The sequence below is a fragment of the Sebastes fasciatus genome, chromosome 2 (assembly GCF_043250625.1).
Source record: "Sebastes fasciatus isolate fSebFas1 chromosome 2, fSebFas1.pri, whole genome shotgun sequence".
In the NCBI taxonomy this organism is placed as follows: domain Eukaryota; kingdom Metazoa; phylum Chordata; class Actinopteri; order Perciformes; family Sebastidae; genus Sebastes; species Sebastes fasciatus.
Genome location: NC_133796.1, coordinates 17,224,077 through 17,244,740, shown reverse-complemented (window position 1 = coordinate 17,244,740; position 20,664 = coordinate 17,224,077). Strand labels below are relative to the sequence as shown.

The 20,664-nt window shown below is 39.2% G+C and overlaps 1 protein-coding gene across 1 annotated transcript; it reads left to right on the top strand.

Moving 5' to 3' along the window:
• The first annotated feature begins 1,126 nt into the window (after window positions 1–1,126).
• On the top strand, window positions 1,127–20,032 carry LOC141753436 (AN1-type zinc finger protein 3-like). Its single transcript, XM_074612110.1, has 6 exons — window positions 1,127–1,502; window positions 9,018–9,058; window positions 9,504–9,698; window positions 11,619–11,684; window positions 14,422–14,628; window positions 17,892–20,032. The coding sequence occupies exons 1-6, from the start codon at window positions 1,420–1,422 to the stop codon at window positions 18,044–18,046; spliced, it is 747 nt and encodes a 248-aa protein (XP_074468211.1). The 5' UTR covers window positions 1,127–1,419; the 3' UTR covers window positions 18,047–20,032.
• The last annotated feature ends 632 nt before the right edge of the window (window positions 20,033–20,664 follow it).

Below are 20,664 nucleotides of genomic sequence, written 5' to 3'. Positions count from 1 at the left end.
AAAGGCAGTAAAAAATTTAGTAGTGCAAAGTACAAAGTACAAAACAAAATATACCTGATATAAAAATACAAGGAGATGAAGAAAACTGTTAAAACTGAATATAGTGCAGGGTAACAGCTGTGATACAGGACTATTAAAAGTGAATATAGTGCAGAAGAGACTGTTAATAATGAGTATAGTGCAGAAGAGAGTGTTAAAAATGAATATAGTGCAGGGTAACTCCATAGCTTAGTCTATGAAAGTGCCATGTGTGCATTATTATCTGTCCTGCAGACCGTCCTCCTTTGTCCCACCCTTCCCTAGAGAGGTGTTGTACAATGATAAGGGTGGCAGTAATTACGACTCAGATGTAAGTCCAGTTCAACAAACAGCAGATATTTCCGTAGAAAGTGAAAGAAATGTAGACGAAATTTCACTCTTTTCCCTTCTTAAAATATGCCTGCTAACAGCACTGGATACCACGGTAATGTTGTGGGCTTTCTTTTCTTTTTTTTTCTGTTGACCTGTTTTTATTCTGTCTATGTCTGTAAAACACTTTGGTCAGCTCATGTTGTTTTAAATGTGCTATAGAAATAAATTTGACTTGACTTTAATATTTTAAAATTGATTTCTTTTGCTTTGGGAGTTATGGGGGAATCTTTTTTTTTTTTTTGATAAATTTTGTATTGGTATTTAAGCATAATTATATAGGGTGTGGTTACAAATTGATAGATCACCATTAGAGTAAATTAATATAATCAAAAATGTCCATGTACTAATCAATACAAAATTGGCAAGCAGCTACAGCAAAAGAAAAAAACAAACACTAAGAAGGAAAAAACAAACAACAACAAAAAGCCATTTAAATAAAACGTGATGGGGGAATTTCAGATAGTTGTGGGGCTTTCTAGTAGTAGGAAGATAGTTTTAGTACGGATCATACCATGTTAAGTACTTCTCAAAACCAGACTTTTTAAAAAAAATAAACCACACTGAGTTCAAGTGGCATTTTCAGTCTGTAAAACATTTAAAATTATTACAACTACATATTTTTTTTATCAATTTCTGTCACATCAGTTTAACTTTTGTCCGTCCAGTTACCAACACGCCTCCCCCCTCTGTCTGGTGTTGGTTTGCTCCTCCTCTCTCCAGCTGATCGGCCCAGGACTCCCCGGTGGCTCCGGTGGCTCTACTGCCCGTCCTCCGCTGGCTCTACCGGCTCTTATATCGGTTTAAACAGTTATAATTTAACGTAGTCAGTGGCCGCTCGTGTCGGCAAGTTGTTCCTCGTCTTGTTGACACTCTGACAGGATAATCTGACTCTTTTATTGACTCTAGTACTTGTCAGAACCAGGGAGATCTGAAAGGCCTTCACTCCATCCCCGGATTCACCTGCTGAACGGCGGAGGAGAAGAAGCCTCTCACACGGTAGAACCGACCATGGGTGACACCGGGAGTGAAGGCAGCAAGCCTCCGAGTAACGTTAACGTCGTACCTCCACGCTGCCTCTGTGGTTTCTGGGGGTAAGGAGAAATACGTCCTCATAATGTCTTCTCTTTCTCTGCCAAACAACAGCTAGCTTAGCTGTTAGCAGCTCAAACAGGGATGAGCTGCTCTTCTTGTTATTACACCCCCTCCCCATTGTTTTGTAGCTTTAGCTGCTAGGTAACAGCAGCTAACCTGCTCCTGTAGAGCTAGAGAGAGCAGCAGGCTGAGAGGCTGTGGGGCATAAGCCCTCCAGGTAATGTGACAGGTGTGCGTTTTTTTGTTGTTTTTTTTTCAATGGTCTTTTTATTAATTGTAAATAATCAATAGAACAGTCACTATACAAGGAACGTTAATTTTTTTTAGTTAGCTTTTCTGAACAAAACACATCAATCAATCATACCTGACAACAACATACACACAAACAGCCACAGCTGGCCACAAAGGACCTCACCTACATACACACACACACACACACACATATATACACGTACACACATATACACATACATACACATGTATACATATATATATGTGACAGGTGTGCTAATAAACTAGTTACACTTGTCTGCAATATGTCTTTTGATGCAATATACACCTCAACTATTTTACAAGTGCAACTACCTTTGTTTACATTTTATTTATTACATCTAACTTACCTATTTTACAAGTGCAACTACCTTTGTTTATATTTTTTTGATTACATCTACCCTACCTGTTTTACAAGTGCAATTATGTCTGTTTATATTACATTTATTTTTATATTTTATACTTCTAGTGTAACACTTCTGTTTATATTTATTTATTACATCTACCCTACCTGTTTTACAAGTGCAATTATCTCTGTTTACATTACATCTATTTTTATATTTTATACTTCTAGTATTACACTTCTGTTTATATTTATTTATTACATCTACTTTACCTGTTTTATTTGCTTTATAACTGTGTGTGTGTTTTTACCTGTTATATGTTTTATCTGCCTCGTTTAGTCTTGTCAAGTATTTGTTTTAAAGCACTGACCAGAAAGTGGCAACTGCGAATCTCGTTGTATTTAATACAATGACAATAAAGCTTTTTATTCTATTCTATTAAAATATTTAGTTAATGAATGAAGCAGTTGGTTAGAGAAACCACACAGGACAGTTGTTAAACCATAAACTGGACCTGGGTGGAAACTGAGGATTTTATCAGTTCAAATTAGCTGTAAAGCAGGATATGTGCTAATATACTCACACACACATACACTGCACACATTGACACAGTATGAATAGAATAGAATAGAATAGAAAGCTTTATTGTCATTGTATTAAATACGAGTTTCACAGTTGCCACTTCTGGTCAGTGCTTTAAAAATTACTCAAACCAATTAATCAGTTATCAAAATAGTTCATTTAATTCATTTAATAGTTGATAACTAATCGATTGATCGTTGCAGCTGAATTTGTGATGATGACCCACCTGATCAGAGTTCACCGTGGTTCCAAATATCTGTCTGCACCAAAGTCATGGCATCTCTGCGTCTTGTTCCAGTATCAAAACTAAGCACTAAAAGTTCCACATGTGCTTACAAGATATCATATTTCCAGCATTAAACGTCCTTCACATTTACAACAGATGTGATATGGAAACTGATTATGTTATTTTCTCTATCTACGTTCTCAATGTAATATCAGCCAGTCTGTCCTTGTGATTTATTTACCCAGTTACTGCTATAAACATTTTTTTTTTGTTAGTTTTAATTAGTTAGTTTTGAGTTTGGTTTTGATTAAATTGTTAGTTGATGATGTGTGACTGACGACGTAGATGATGTTCAGACATTGTGACATGAGAGATTACTTTTTTTATCTTTAATCTTTAAACCCAATTAATCAGATGTGCTGTCAGTTACAGTATTGCCTGAATATGAGTCAACCCTGATTATAAGATGCACCTCTCCCATTGAAGATAAGAAACAGGTCCACGTCTGTGGTAAAAATCAATTGGACGTGCTTTATTTCATCTATAGCAGCAAGACACAAAACATGAGCTGATTAGTCGATTAATAAATTACTTGATTACATTGAATATTAATTAGCAACAACTTTTTGGATATCGATTCATCGTTTAAGTTTAAGCAAAAATGTCAAAAGTTCACTGGTTCCACTTTCTCAAATGTAAATTTAAAACACTTATAGATCAGACAATTAATCTATCAATCAAATAATTTATCTGCAGACTAACTGATAATGAAAATGATTGCTAGTTGCTACACTACTTCAGAGGATATGAAGCCCAAGCTGAACCTGCTCTTGCAACACTAATGATGCAGTCCTGCTGTCAACACGTGAAGTTGAATATTTCAAAGTTTATGATCAACACTGACTCTGTAAACGTGGGCGTAGTTTGAAGACACCAGAGTGTTCAGTGCAAGTTGTGATGTTTCACTTAACTAGAAGATGGACAACAGTGTGCCAGGCTAATGTTTAATAAATCCATACAGTATAACTTCCATGTATGTGTAATACCCCTGGGGACATGTCCATGCTCATTTCAGGGTGAATATATATATATATATATATATATATATGAGGGTACACTGAGAAAAGTATGCACCAATGGTGTCCTCCAAATTTAGGCAAAAGAAAGCTGCGTTATTAGGAGGAGCCTTTGAAATGGAGCAGGCCTTGTCGCCTGGTTGTGATGGATTTGGTGTAGAAGTCCAGCCCCTGAATTAGATTTTCCTGCTTATAGGCTTTGTTGTGAAAGTGCGTGGGTCCTTGGATCACCCATAGGACAGGAGGACTATTACATTAAGTCAGTGGGTTTGGGATGGAAAAATGGGAAGTGGTTTGAATCACCTGTGAGTTGTTTAGTATGCTGCAGACTTGTCAGCATGATGTATGACAACATTTGAAACACAAGTTCCTCCAGGTTGTTTTATAGCGTCAGTGCACTCACTTCTGTCCCTTTTTTACTTTTTTGACTTCCACATGTCTCTCTCTGCCTCAAACTCGTTTGAAGAGGCACATTCAGGGGCACCATGGTGCTCTGTGGCTCATAAACCGTAAATGCATCTGACATTTAGGAAGAGATTAATGCTTGTTCTTCCTTTTGTTATTCCTCCCCGAGAGCAGAAGGCTTACTTGTCTCAAAGTGGGAGGCAAAGAAAGAAGGGAATTCACCCACACCGCTTTTATTCACCTTTTTCTCGATGTGGTATCGGAGAAGTTCTCTGCGTCTCTTAATAATGATCTTGTTGCAGAGGGCTTTAGTAAAATCAAAATTGAGATTGTAGCTAATTTGGCAAAGCTGTATGGACTGTGGCTTTTTAAATTGTACCATAATAAATCAAGGTTACTGAATGCCTTGTTTAGGTTGCCTGATTTGGTGGAGGACATTTTTTGTTTGCAGATAGAATGAACCTGAATCTGGGTTTAGTATTTACATATGTCAGATGTAAGCCTAGTTATTAACAATCTGCTGGTGCAAGTTTCATGTTATCAGTTGTTACATTACTTTTCCTTGCAGGTGTGGATTGTTTGTGTTGGTCTCTGTTAGTTTTGTGTGTAGCTCATTGTCAAGGTTGGCTAGTGCAGCTTAACTGGGACTTGTCTCACATAGTAAGCTGAACATAATTCTGTATCACCGTCATATCCCACCACTCTATTTGCTAAAAAAAACATGGCTAAAGACACCTCTTCTGTTTGTTGCTACTATGGTTATCTGCTAGGTTACTGTAATTGGTTGTTCATGGAGCATTGATTTAATGTTATCTCAAGGTTCAAATGTGACGTTATCTTCAATTTCATTTACAATGTCAGATATGGAAGTAGGATTTTCTATTCTGGTACATGCAGTATATGTTGTGATGTACAAAGTTTTCTGGGAATTCAATTGAGAAAGAGATATGTAAAATAATCAGATTGGAGTGTCTGGTTTTGGGTAATCCAGTGGTTTTAAACCTAAAATTAAGGTAATTTAATTCCAATTTGCCATAAATCAGTCCTATTAGGCCAGTCGCACAGCAGTTTGTGAAATAGTCACAAAATTGAATGTATTGATTCATGTAGATAGATACAAATTTCAATTTTTTTTCGTGATGGTCAGCACAAAATCAATTTGTATGTAATCCACGTAATTGTGAACTGGCAAGTACAAAGAGCGGCGAACGCCGTGTAGGGAGGAGGTCGGGGTGGATGGGTGGGTCAAAAAACACCGGACTTCCGCCCAGGAGACCAGCGTTCGTGTCCCGTGTGAAACCACAAGTCAAAGTTGATTATTTGTCACTGAACTTCCACACTTAAGTTACGGCACTTCCGGAGTTATTTTAAGCCAAACCGTGACCTTTTCCTAAACCTAACTAAGTAGTCTTGTTGCCTAAGCCTAACTAAGTCCATCTTTTCCTGAGCTTAACTAAGTAGTTTTTTGCTTAACCAAGTCGATCTATTCCTAAACCTAACTAAGTATTTTTATTCTGAAAAGACTGGAGAGCAAATTGACACTTGCATCACATGTTTCTGGACAAAAAATACATTGTTGAGAGTTGCGCTGAGCGTCACGAAAAAAAAGGGAAATTTGTGTCAATGTACACGAATCAAATAGATTGTGTTGGTCCTGTTCGAAGATATACAGTATAACATTGCAATGGCTCAACACATTTAGAGGTATTAAAGGGATAGCTACCTTTTGTTTAAGTATACTGTGTGAGATGCATGAGAAAGAAATTGATTTCTAAAATCCATTCTACTACAGTACCAACCCATCGTAATGATTTCATATTAGCACAAAAGACGCTGATAAGTAATGAGATTGCTGTTGCCAAGGCTATAGAGAATAGCTGGATTAGTAAAGCAATTGCATTATCAATTAGTTTATTAATTAGCCCTATATTGCTATTCATAACAAAAATGTTTTAGATTAACAAAAGTATTGAATGCATGGGTTTTCTACATGGAAGTTGCTTTTTTGACTCCTTGATGGACGTGCTGAACAAGCTTGTTCTGCCCTTACAGTTTCTATTGAAGGGCCCATCAGCAAAGCAAAACGTCTGGATATGTTCCAGGTGCAAACGTAGAGCTGTAATGTATAATCTCTCCTCTCCCTGTAACATAAAACACAGCTGATCCCTTCTCTGTCGCCATTTTATTCCCCATAGATAATATACCATTGTCTAATAACTAATTCAGCCTATTAACAGACTTCTATCTGTATTTATGAAGGTATTTTGTACTTTACTGCTCATGTCAGTAGTATTAATTTAACTTAATTCCCTCTAAACATTTATCACCCATTCAAGCCTTTGCTCCTTTGTGTCACTCGAACTGCATCACCAAGGCGACGGAGCCCGACTTCTTGTCTGTTCCAATCAGATATTCTCATTAGTAACAGCAGTGGGCTAACTATGTTGTCTGTTCAGACTTCACTCTGCCTAACAAGCATGCAGGAAAGAAGCTTATTTCCTGCATGTTTTTCTTTTCCTCATCCTTTCTCACCCCTTTTAGTTCCTTAATCTGTGAGTTGATTACCTCTGATTCATAAGGCTGACAACAGGATATGACTTGTTGTTCACCCAGTATCGGCTTCCTCCCCGCCCGTGTCTCATGATGAGGTTTCTCCTCTATCCTTACTCCTTGCTTCCTCCTTTCTCTTTTACACCCAAGACCACACAGCAGCAGCAGCAGGCTGACAGACAGCCCTCAGGTTGACTGCAGCTGACCCTACATTTAGAAATGAGGACAAAGGTGTGCAACGAAGCACCCAAAATAAATAGGATGTGACTGATAGCAGCGACCGTCACGCTCGGTGCGCAGACAGTAAGGACGAGGGCTGGAGAGGAAATGAGAGGAGCCCTCTCTCAGAGGAAAGCTAGAGCCATCTGTTGTGATAGAGTTGTGCCACTGAAATCAGCAAGGCTTCAGTGATCAGCCCCATAACAACCGCTATTTTATATCTTTAGCCATGATTAGGAGGGGGAGAAGTATGTTTAGAAGCTGTTGTAGCTGGTAAAAAGGCCAAGTTAATGAGGTTTGTAATGTTCTCCATTACAGCCTCTTGCTCACCTTCATCAGACCAGCTGAGCGGTTGTTGTGCCAGTTGTGTACATTGCCAACACACTGGCGATGAGAGGGCTTCACATTTTTGTTGGAAATTAACTGTTTACTTGCGAAATAGAGCCAACTTGTTCCACCATGTGGACATTTTGGACCCCACTGCTACTACATTGTACAGAGTCAATGTTTATTAGTCAGAGACAACTGATGATCTTGATCATTACATACAACTGTTTGATCATGTTATATATTCACTTCTACCAATAACTATACTATATTCATGACAGATATATGTAAAAAGTTACAAAAACAAAAAATGAAAATCTAACTTTAAACCAATAGAATTGTTTTAACTATATAACAAACAGACAGGCAACAAGTGACTTCCATTCATCTCATTTTAAAGGAACAGTGTGTAGTATTTAGGGGGATCTATATATTCCATTTCTATTTCAGAAATGGAATATAATATGAATAACTATGTTTTCTTTAGTGTATTATCACCTGAAAATAAGAATTAGTTTAGTTTTTGTTTGCGTTACCACGGTTTTGCACTCTGCGGCTCACGTTATCGCAGTTTCACCAGCGTGTCGGAGAACTACGGTGGCCTTCAGGTAACATAAAAACGTGAAAGGCTCTCTCTTCCATCCTGGAAGAGGGATCCCTCCTCTGTTGCTCTTCCTGAGGTTTCTTCCATTTTTTCTCCCTGTTAAAAGTTTTTTTTTTTTGGGTTAAGATTTTCCTTATCCGATGTGAGGGTCGCTCCCTATGTAGATATGAAGGGCTCATTCTAAGCTAAAAGAAACACAACCATTCTTAGTTTCAGGTGATTATACACTAAAGAAAACATAGTTATGAATATTATATTCAATAGATACACACTGTTCCTTTAAGTTCTGGTTTGGTCAACCAACTCCTGAGAACAATATCCGTTTACTATGACTGTCTTGCTTTACAGTAAAATTTGTTTGCTGGAATGAGACTCATTTAATTGAATGTTAATATTGAAAAAAATGCTTGATGTGGGTTTAAAGTGACCTCTCTACATCTGTAATTAATTGTATTAACTGTCTACAACTTGGACACCCGGATGACAGTGTAAATTCCTAAAACAAATGTACGATACGATTGTATGTTTAATATTCCTGTATGTGTTTCAAGACGGGCCGAAATAGATCTAAATAAAAGTCACACCTCAGTTGATGTAGCCTCCTAGCTAGTCTGCTACTTAGACCTTGACAGCCTCATACATAGCATGGCAGCTTTGGATTCAGTGAATAATTTAATACCGCAGTCTGGATCACACTCTTCATCTTGAATGTTTCCCTACCAGGATCTCAAATGAGAAATAAAGTCTCAGTCTGGGACTTGGGGATCATGGAAACATGTTGTTAGTCTTGCTGCGTGGATACCCACCAGCAAAAGGCATATGCATTTTTTTTTATTGCATCCCGCTCTGGAGCTCTTATACAAGCTATTTGATTAACACATATGCTTTTCCCTCTCTACTCTTTTCCTCAGGTCGAGCAAAACTATGAATCTCTGCTCAAAATGTTTTGCAGGTAAGTTCTTCTTTTTCTGTGTGCTTGTTTGCTCAACTGATCTTATGTCTGACATAGCCTGTGTGTCGGGGAGGGGGGGTCAAAAACTGTCTCCACTCGTCTAGCTGTTCTGGAAAGTCCTTGGAAGTGATGAAAAGTGGAGAAAGTTTTAGAAAGAAAGTGGAGTGTTATGTTCACCCCTAACCTCCTAATTCAATACTCTTTAGAAACATATAAGTGTGGGACTTGAGCTCAAGTCTCATCAGAATATTTTGTCCCCTGTCATTCAGTTCACTATAGTTCATCCTCTGACAAGATCAGTGCCAGAGATATGAGTAGAAAACTATTCCCATTTACATAAGCTTTAAACAGAACTGTCAGTGTACCCCTATGCCACACTTGTTTGGCTGATAGATGCATTCGCAGATGCACACAAATGTCTCACCATTTGACTTATTTTTCATAGACATTCAGAAGAAACAGCCAGACGATGATTGTGCCCCAAAGGCCTCCTCAAGCTCCAGCAGCAGCAGCAGCCAAGCAGACATCTTCTGTAATGAAACAAACAGCAGCATCACTCAGACACTGATGTCGATGCCTAACACATCAGAAGACCCTTCGCCAGGAGAGACGGGAGCGGCGTCTCTACCTGCTCAGGACGGTAAGACAGCAGAAAGAAATTAAATATCAGGTTTTCAGTTCAACTCCAATGGTATTAGGGCCAGGGGCTCTTTTATTATGAAGTTAAAGTCTATGCGATGTGGTCTGTTTGGTTTGTAATGCTTACCATACACGTTGAAGTAATGTACGCCTAATGTGCTGCAAATTTAGAAGTGCGTTTTAATGCACAATCTCTTTAGTGGTCAAAAGCAGAGTATTGTAGCTTTTAGTCGGGGGCATCTTTCTGCTACTAGTTTCTACCAGCAGCAGCTGCAGTGCCCCTGCCCTGGCTATATTTGTCCTCATGGCACAGATAGAGAGAGTGATAGCAAAGGGTATCCATTCAGAAGTGAAGGTTTTAAGAGGACACCTACAAGTGCCAGTTCATCGGTCATCGCTATGCAGTGACAAGGTTATTTGTGGAGGCCGATCCAGGACAGGACAACAAAGTGGCTAAAACAAAAATGTATCCACACTAACCTGGTCCTCGGTTACAGCAGCAGGAGCTCTTTAGTACAATACATGAGCACATGATTATTGCTGATTTGTTAAATAAAAAGAAATATCCTCATGGTAATTCACTCACAATCTGACAAACTCATTCATTCACGTTTACTCATTCATGCACCTAAAGAAAGAAACCTCTAGAATGAATGACTGAATACCCATCAGCCTTAGGTGTACTTTGAGACTGATGCTAAAATATTACTTATTACATGTTATTAGAGCTGAAACAATTCAATTATTAATTAATTAGTCACTTGACAGAAAATTAATCTGCAACTATTTTAGGGCTGCAACTAATGATTATTTTCATTGTCGATTAATCTGTAGATTATTTTCTTGATTAATCGGTGAGTTGTTTTGTCTATAGAATGTCATAAAATGGTGAAAAATGTCAATCAGTGTTTCCTAAAGTCCAAGATGACGTCCTCAAATGTCTTGTTCTGTCCACAACTCAAAGATATTCAGTTTACTGTCATAGAGGAGTAAATAAATCAGAAAATATTCACATTTAAGAAGCTGGAATCAGATAATTTAGACTTTTTTTTTCCCTTAAAAAAATGACTCAAACCAATTATTCGATTATCAAAATAGTCTGCGATTAATTTAATGGTTGACAACTAATCGATTAATCGTTGCAGCTCTAAACTATTTTGATAATTAATTAATTGTTTAAGTAATCTTTTTCTAGCAAAAATGGCAACAGGTCATTGCTTGTAGCTTTTCAATTGTCTTGTCTCTGTTATATTATTGTAAACTGACATTTGAAGACCAACTTTTAAAACGGTATTGGGATCAGGTGGATATCCTTTTTTACCACCCACAGTCAGCCGTCTCTTGGCGGGCTTCAGTCTGCACACATGCACACTGCAGTCTCTCCTTCACAGATATCTATCACAGTTTCTGTGAAAGAGAGAAGAAGCTCACAGCATAATAAAGGATTCCACACATCCCAGTCACAGTCTGTTTTATCTTGCTACCGTGTGGAAAACGGTACCGCAGTATCCAGGAAACCACCAGAAGACTCTGCAACAGCTTCTGTCCTCAGGCTGTTACCATTATAAACTATGTTCTTTTCAGGGCAACCTAACACGTGACCTAATCTGTCAATCAGTTGCAGTTTGCCAATTTTTTTTATACGATTGCTTGGCTTCTATATTTAGTCTGTGTTTCTATTGTGTGTATTTTTCAAGTGTGGATTTCAGGACTTTTCTACAGTTTGCAATTGTGTTCTCTATTTTTAGATGATTTATTGTTGAATTATTTATTGCTCTGTTCTAAATCAATATAGCCAGAAGACATTTGATTTTGTTTTACACTTAAATGAGAGAAATTGAAACAAAGTCTTACAAGAAACTAATGTCCTCTCTTTTCTTCCATTCTCCTTTCTCATCTCTTCTCCTTTTCTCTCTTTCAGAAGTATCCAGCACAGACACAGTCTTCAGTTCACTCTCCACTCCCACAAAACGCTCCTTTGAGTCAGGTATGCCTCAGCTCTAACATTACAGTGTCCATTATTGTGTTTTGCACTGCGCGCTTGTCATGTCCACTTATGGTCTAGGAGTGTGGGACCTATTTGCATAAACGGCACTCAAGATGTTTCTGAAAACATTTGAGGCAAGAAATAGGCATTACAGTAACAGAATATTGATTCATATTTGATCAGCGCTGCCTAGTTTGACCGTTTGATCGGAGTTCGCGAGTGATTGACAGCTGCCTCTGTTGAATGAACTCTCTCTCTGAAATGACCTGTGATTGGTCAAAGTCTCCCGTCACGGGCTAGATTTTTTTAAAGCCTGAAAACAGCCATGAGGAGTTGCAGAAGTTTAGTTTTCTCTCAGAGCACTTGAATTACAATATGCTTAAAGGTTATTATAGATTTTTTGCCCAATGATGCCAAAAATATTCTGCCTACTGCAGGTTTAAATACAGATCGCTTCCTGAACAGATTTCACTATCAGCAGATGTATTTTATTAGTAGTTTAGCTTTTGAAATCATGCTAAAATCACATCCTTTCATACACAAACGAACTGCACCAGAATCTGCTTGGACTCAGACGGTCTCGGTTCAGTTGCTGGGTCCGCACTGGGGTTCGACCGACAGCTTTGACACCATCCCAAACTAACCGTACTAACCTGGCAGTCGCAGCAACCAAACAGGTTAGGTGTGCTTTCACCCTTAGGTGACACAACCTGCTGTACTCGCACACGTGATAACTCGCACACGACTTAAAGACAACTGCAGAGTAGCCAAGGCTCAGCAATGGTGTGTGAACATGGTGATCCCGTGTCTAATGCAGCGGGATCATGTGAGCACACATATGCATACACAGCATCGTTTAAACCCTGTGCTAGGGCTGAGTTGACATTTCACTTTTTACAGCCTTTCTAAATGTATTTTAGTTTAAAGCCTGGATCCTCTTTAGTGTAACCTCTTAAATCAGACCATAGTTCAAATGTATTTTTCTTTTTTTTTTTAATAAAACAAAGAACTTGCGAACTTGACGTTTCAGCCGGTGTAAATTGACCACAGAAATTTACCAGGATAACAGAAGGCAGGCACGACATTCACTTGCACATGTACAGACACACATGCTCTTGCACATATAGGGATCGATGGGGCAGGCTGGGGGGATCTGGCTGCTCAGCTTGGCCTAGTTCTCAGAGATTTATTGAGCGCTGATCAGCATTCGGCCGGGCCGGGGAAAAAGTCTGCAGGATTGATGAGAAAAGCTGAGTTGAAATTCCAGCCGACCGGTGGAGCTCGCTGCATGCTCTCCCTGTCTCAGGTGCTGGGTTGAATGTAATCTAATGCAGGACGATCATTAATCTCCAAAGCACCTTTTTATCTCCCACAAAGGAGTTTTTGTTCCAGCGTGTCATCATCTGTTCTCTCCCAGTTTATATCAAATGAAAGTTGTTATGGAGCTTATTATTGGAGGTCCTAAGTTTTCTCTTGAAATTCTAGTCAAAGCCGCTCTCCTCAATACACAGGAGATGAATGCTTTGTGGATTATTATGTATGTGGGTAGTAAAGGTGTAGAACGTTTGGCTGTAAGTCTATCGGTAGATTAATTATTTAAAACCATATCTTGCAGGTCGATTAACCTTCACATGCTTTTGTATCTGTCCACAACAGAAAACAGATTTCTTCATGGCTATCTATTCTGTGTATCTGACTAGCTGTTTGGATATTTCATTTAATACTGCCACATGATGATGTTGGAATGACTGAAAATGATTATTTTGCTGACATCGTAGAAGGAATATTTTGGATCATACAACCTCACATTGGGCATTTTTCAAATACAGTACAGCACAGCACAGGGGCAGGGGGGCATATGCATTGAAACAGACATAGGCCTATATTTGTATTGAGTAGTTACAGAACACTTCATTGGTTTAACCATGCAATAGCCTCAGGAAGGTGAAATAACAACAACAACAGCATAAGGCTATTATTTCAAAATCAAAGAACAGCCTACATTTATTAATCAGAGCACTCGCATAAGAACTATCAATGTGTTATAAACAGCTGTTTGCGGAGGTGGATACAGCTGTTTGCAGCTTTCAGTGCTTCTCTCTTTCTCTCTTTACAACCATGAAAAGCAAGCAAGCTGAACCGAACTCAGAAACCTTGTTCTGTCCATCGACCTCCTCCCCTCCATTTCAGTGCTACGGACAGCATCACACTCGACACACAACAAACAACGCTGTCCATGGTTCTGAAACAACATTGTTAATAAACAATGCATGTGATAGGTAAAAGTCAAATTGCATCGCAGCAGTCAGTGGGAGTGGGTGACGGTGACCAATATCATTTGGCTCGTTTAAAGTACAAGCTTTGTGATAAAACACAAATACAATTCAGGCTTTTAGTCATAAAAATATTATATCATAATATCACATTTTTACCCTTTGTTGATGAGTAGAGTATAAACAGATGGGATGGAGCAATTATTATTATTCAGCCCAATAGAAATAGAATTAAGATATTTAATACCTGCTGTTGAGCTATCAAGGTTTTACGATTCATTTTGCATTTTGCGTCACACTTTCAGTTGTTCACGGCATTAATAGTACATCCAGGAACTTCTGCTGTACATTTTCGTACTTTTGTCAAACAAAAATGTTTAATATAAAAACTAATTTATGGAGTGGCAGTTATGGAGCACAGCGATTGCAGCTTATAGCCTCTTTTTTCTACTATGTGTCCCCAGCCTCGGAGTCAGAGAGCGATGTTTCACCCGAGAAGCGAGCAAGAGTGGGTGACATGCCAGAGGGTGAGGAGTCTTCATCGTCATCTTTGTCTGCGTCATCATCATCCTCGCCTCGCAGTGGCTCCAAACAGCGGAGCCGCAAACGTTGCCATCGCTGCCAAACCAAACTGGAGCTGGTTCAGCAAGAGCTGGGCTCCTGTCGCTGTGGTACGATAACACAACTCTACACACACATAAACATACATTCAAACTCATATTTGAACCCACGACCAGATATACGCTAATACCTGTACATGTAAAGGCTCACTACACATTCATTAGTGGTGGCTATTATTAAAGACGTGTGTCTTGCATGTGCATGAGGTAGTAAATTACTTTTTCATTGTTTAATATTAGCCTCTTATATACATAAATAGATGTTGGTTAACTTGGTCATAGCTTTGTGAATTTTACATCCAGTGCAGTGAAATGCATCTACTACCTGAGCATGTGTTTGTGTGTTGACTGAAATGTCGATGACCAGAGTGCCTTTGCTAGCCTTGGGGGACCATTACAGAAAGCCTGAATGTTTCACATTGCACATAAAACATAAGCCAATTACCACGAACACTAATGCAGTTTAAAGCAATACTTGGCTCGCTAATCAACTTGTTTGCATACAAATTAAAGTACTTAAAAAATCACAGCTCTTCACTGCTTAAAGACCATCTGCTTAAACCCACGCAATCATTTCTAAATTGGAAATTGACTCGCCTTTTTTTCCCCACCAGGCGCTGCTTAATGCATGGGCCATCCATCCTTAATAGTCCAATGCTTACTATGGTAACATGCTTTTTACAGACTGAAGGGGAAATGGTGGCAATTACAGTGATTTCTGACTATTGCTGTAATTGCAGATTACTTTGCTAATGGTTCTGCAGAACGTTTCACAGTGTAAGCCAAGAAGGTCTGATAATGAGCTGAAAGCACGAATGCTTTTCAGATAGTAAATGGGGGAGAAAATAGAGCTCCGATGGAGTATCTGATCCAATGTTGTCACACTCGGTAGACTTCTGCTGCTCCACAGTGACTATAATATTCATCTGACTAGGTACTAAAATGAAACGGAGTGAAGGCACAGGAACTTAAAATGCTAATTAGATCATACAGGTTCTCCTCTGAGATCTAACAGAAGCAGGACCTTATCCCTGCCTGGCACTTGTCCCATGTCCTTCACTTTGCAAGCGGTGGTCCTAAAATTAGAGAAACACTATGATACCTTATCCATAACCAGTAGTGTGGTTTTCTGAATTTACTGTAAGTTGAGTAAGTAATCATTCAGACATATGGGGCATTATAATGACACAATGGCTGCAATCAATTTGTCCTTGCCAGCATGCAGTAATGGTAGAAGCCACTTAATACCATAAGTTGTCTATTAATTAACGTATTTACTACAATAAGTGGTTATGGTTAAAGGATTTCTGTGCTGTGCGTGTGCATGCATTTTTCAGCTACTCTCATGAAATTGCTTTTTTTAATTTTTAAGTTAGGTAGAATAAATATTTAAGACCGCTTGGATTTTATGCAATAAAAACTTTGAAAACTTGAAACTTACTGAACACATATGGATTTTACTGTATTACCCAAAAGCATTCTGAAATCACTAAACGTCCTCCCAGCTCACTGATGTTTTAAAACTCAACTCGATTCACAGTTCAGCTACAAAAACATCAGCAGTGAGCTTGGTGGAAACATTTTGGGGGATTTCTAATAGGGGAAATAACAAAATCACGGTCTGGTAGCTATAGGACTGCATGATTATGGCCAAAATGATAATCTTGATTATTTTGATCAATATTGAGATCACGATTTTGCATCATGATTATACATTGTTGTTGTACAAATGTACAAATCTTTGCATAAAACTAAGACTTAAAATACGTTTTTTTTTCACCTGAATTCAGTGCATTTTCATTTTGCAAAACGAGTAATATACTATTAGTACTATCTACTCTGGACAGCTGCTGTGTGCAGCGGCATGACAGCTCCTAAAAAGTGAAGCCAAAACATGTTGATCGCCCCCTGGTGGCTGGCACTTGATTTGATATGCAGCGGAATTTTCTATGAGCGGAGCACGCATTTTAAACATCATGTTCATTTAATTGTGGGAAGCCAAAATCGTGATCGAGATTAATATTTGATTAATGTGCAGCCCTACTGGTAGCCCTAACTTTTGAAAATACTGAAAGAGTCCTAAATATCTCGCTTATTATCAGTGGGTGCAGTTAAATTTGGGACAAATGGTGTATTGGAAATCTGTCATAACCCACACAGCTTATTTTCAGGGTGCTAAAAAAAACGCATTTATCACAGTCCCTGTAATATCCAACATCGTAGCACTACTTTGAGAGGGCACATATGCTGAGAGGGTGCATCTCTTTGCAAATGAAATAAAGTATTGACTGAGTTAATCTTTGCATTTAAACTAATTAAAAACCCATAGTGTTTTTGAGATTCAATTCAGTGTTGCAAAACATAATATCGTGATATTTGATATTTTCAATATTTTCTTACACCTCTATTGTACATATTATTAAGTGTCTTTCATTTGCCCTTTCCACTTGTACTATGTCATCAAGGCATCTTTCTGTACATTTAAACAACTGTAAGTTAGTTTTGATTTCCACTGTTTCCCCCGGTGTCTTTAGCAGCCCATCCTTTTTAAAAGCCTACACAACGTTCTCCCTTCCACCCCATTCGTGTGCACTGTAATCACACGGGTTTTAATTGCATAGCAACCAGCTGTCAAACTGGGCTTTTAATCACCGCTCATTGAATGCCAGCAGTGTTATTATGTGTATTAATGAATGAATTTAAGACGACGAGAGCTAACGAGCTTCTCTGAGCTTAACGAGCCTCCTACAGTGGCAGGGCCTTTTGTCGAGAGCGCTACAGTAGAGACAGAGAGTCAATGAGAGAGATGAGGGCTGTCTGCCTTTGTTGAATAGAGTCAAAAGAAGAGGCTATCAACTAGAATGTCTTCTCTGGTAACAAGACCCTTTTAGAAATGCATGGTGGCAAAGCAGTAAATATTATCTGCCCTTGGCCATTTAAACAGACGAGCATATTTAAAGAGATGTTTATCAACCTGTATTGGCATCTGTTGCTTTTTTATCTTTTGTATAAATAGTAGGGGTTTCAAACGTTTTCAAATCATTTCAATTCAAGTCATTCACATTCAAAGGAAAACGCACGAAAAATGTGGAATAGCTTTTCGTAGGATATCACATGAACCGTTGTATGAGGATACGTTGAATAATTAGCCTGCATGTAGAGATGCATGTTTAATGTACTGTTTATATACCATATTCTTTTGCATTCAGTGTCCTGTCTTGTTCTTCGTCAAAGTACAGCCACCGTAATATTTGTATATTTGCTAAACTTGGTAAATTGTCCCCTTCTCCCTCTCCCTCTCACCCACCCTCCAGGTAACGTCTTCTGTATGCTCCATCGGCTCCCAGAGCAGCACGAGTGTCTGTTCGACCACCTGGGCCGCGGTCGCCAGGAGGCTGTCCTAAAGATGGTCAAGCTCGACCGCAAGGTGGGCCGCTCGTGCCAGCGCATCGGAGAAGAGTGCTCCTGAGCGGCCGTTCCCTCAGAAGAATCTCGGTGTTCAGACGGTGTCTTAGCACCAACAGGGATTTCGTTTTTCTTTTCTTCTCATTTTGTTTTTCAAGATTTTTGCAGTTTTTGTTTTTATTTGGATACAAACCACCCCTCCAACCATTTCTTTTAAATTATGCTCGCTCTTTTTAAATCCCACTGTTATACCCACATCCCTGTTGTTTTCTGCTTCTGTTGGCTTGATCATATCCCTGCTGCTAAGATGCCTTTTGGAAAATCCAAACCCAGGAATGACAGAACAATAAAGAGCAAAGGAAATATACCATTTCTTCACTTTTTTGCAAGCTCCTGACTACACAAGTATGAGCAGAGAAAGAACGGATAAAAGGATGACGAGAAGAAATAACAATGCTTTATACAAATGTTTGTCCCGGAAGCCAGTTTAAGACTATACTCTTTACCTCAAAAAAAAAATAAAAAAATAAAGAATGACAAGAAGGAGGAGAAAAGGATGGGTTACCCTTTGTGTACACTTCTGCTTCGGTGCTGTTTGTAGACTGTGCTCTTTACCTCAAAATCAGACAGAGCTGCTTTGTACTCTGCGCCAAGCATGGACTTTGTGAAGCAAACCGAGCAAGCCAGCCTCAGTTAAAGTCAGTGTCTTACCCCCTGGCCGTCCACTACCCATAATCCTTTAGAAACACCTGTTAATCATCCACCTCAGGATATCAAAGCCCAGTCTTCGCCCCTCCTCCCCTCACCAAGTTGCATCCTTCTCTTTTCCTCTATAGGACACCTTTTTACTCCTTTTGTTTGTTTGAAGATGAAGCTGTTTCTGCTTTGTCGAGGGCGCCATCGTGGACGATGAAACTGGGGCGAAACTGTGAGTCCAAATACAGAACATGCAGTGTGAGCCGGAATCCAACACATTACGCCGGTGGGAGTGAGCTGGTTGTCCTCGGATCGCACGCAGTGCTGTCTCCAACGTCGTGATTGATCGAGACTTAATTTGTCGCAGATTTCCTCTCTGTCTTCCTCTTTTCGTCTCAGTCTTCATCTCCTTAATCCTCCCAGCCCTCCCCACACGAAGACACGTCCTCTCCACACGTCTGTTTTCAGCAAAACATGTGGATCTATGTGTACAAACTTCAGGAAGACAACATTTACAGGACATGACGTATGATTTATGACTGGACCTGAAATGTGTGCGTTGTACACGTCCACACATCTCTATACTTTTTACAAATCTCACACCTTTTTATGTGGTTTCATGTGCTCGGCTGTTCACATTGAGCACAAGCAGGCAAGATCAAACGTGGCTGTACACTTTGAGTTTGGACTGAAGCTGAGACGGCAGAGCGCCACTCAGAGGTTCCTGTTTAAGATGTGTGATGGTTGTTATAGTTCAGGTTTCTCATAATGTCTTAGGCCTTCGTTTCAGTTATCCACATTTTAAAAGGTAATTTGATACAAGACTAATCTTTGGGTTTTCACTACTTTAATGTCCCTCCCCCATGTTTTCATTTCCACCTAGCATGATGAGTTCACATGCATTCTCCTCCTCCTGCCTTTCCCTTTCCCTTTTCTCATCTTTCCCCTTATTGATTGCTCTATTTTTCCTTATTTCGCCCTCTCTGTCTTCCTCCCTCTTTTCTTGCTGTAGAGGAGGGAGGTGGCGGCTGGGGGTGAGCAGTGCGCTGAAAGTTAAAATCAGCAAATAATTACTTTCCAAACGTTTTTCCTGGTGGACGATAGAAGGAATGAACAGAAAATGCATAATGAATGAATATTCTGTATCTTAAAGAAAACCTTATTTAACCCCCTTTTTTTGCTTTTCACTTACACTTTAGTGTGTAGAGCTGCTTTTCTTTTGGGTTGTATTGTGGTTATACAATGGGAAGATGAACGTGGAAAATTCAATATTTTTGTTTCCATTGCTTTACTTTATGCTTACCCTTTCCAACTTTTTCTTTTACGGAGAAAGAATAAACTGGATTAGACAAAGTGTGAACATCTCTGGTGTGCTTATTGACATGATTGATGGAAAGTTGAAGGATTGTTTGGGTGAAGAAAGACAAGAGGTTTATCTTTTTTCACCCACTCTGTGAGAGGAAATTCGGGAGTGAGATGAGCATATCTATATATACACATTGTGTGTATTTGTAATGCATGTGTGAGTTGAGGTTGGTTAAGAGTCGAAGCCTTCTTGCAACATGTCGCTGGCTCCCTGCCACGTCTTAACATCCTGTCAATTTCTTATAATGATGTAAACGTCTGTTTACTGCTCACAGAGGGCTTCTATAAAGCTACTCTCATTTACTTAACAAATCTGTTTGTGTGTGTGTGTGTGTGTGTGTGTGTGTGTGTGTGAACATGTGTGCTCGCTAATGGAGAATTTTAACTAAAGAAGCTTCCGATGGCTGCTACGAGCCTTGTGGGCCGGCTGCACTAATTAATGTTGTGAAAAAAAAGAAAACATATGTAGCCATGATCAAAAGGCATCTTCAAACATTAAAGTTGGCCGGCCGCCAGCCTGGGCGTCATCCCTCGCCCTCCTCCTCGCCCAAACTGAGCCAAAACTGAGGAAGTTAACACCTAAATGTAAAGTTGTTGTATTAGAAGTTTCTCCTTTGTCAA

Coding starts and splice junctions, on each gene's coding strand:
- LOC141753436 (XM_074612110.1), top strand. CDS start 1,420: ATGGGTGACACCGGGAGTGAAGGCAGCAAGCCTCCGAGTAACGTTAAC. Junction 9,699..11,618: donor GTCTCTACCTGCTCAGGACG/GTAAGACAGCAG, acceptor TCTCTCTTTCAG/AAGTATCCAGCACAGACACA. Junction 14,629..17,891: donor GCTGGGCTCCTGTCGCTGTG/GTACGATAACAC, acceptor CCCACCCTCCAG/GTAACGTCTTCTGTATGCTC.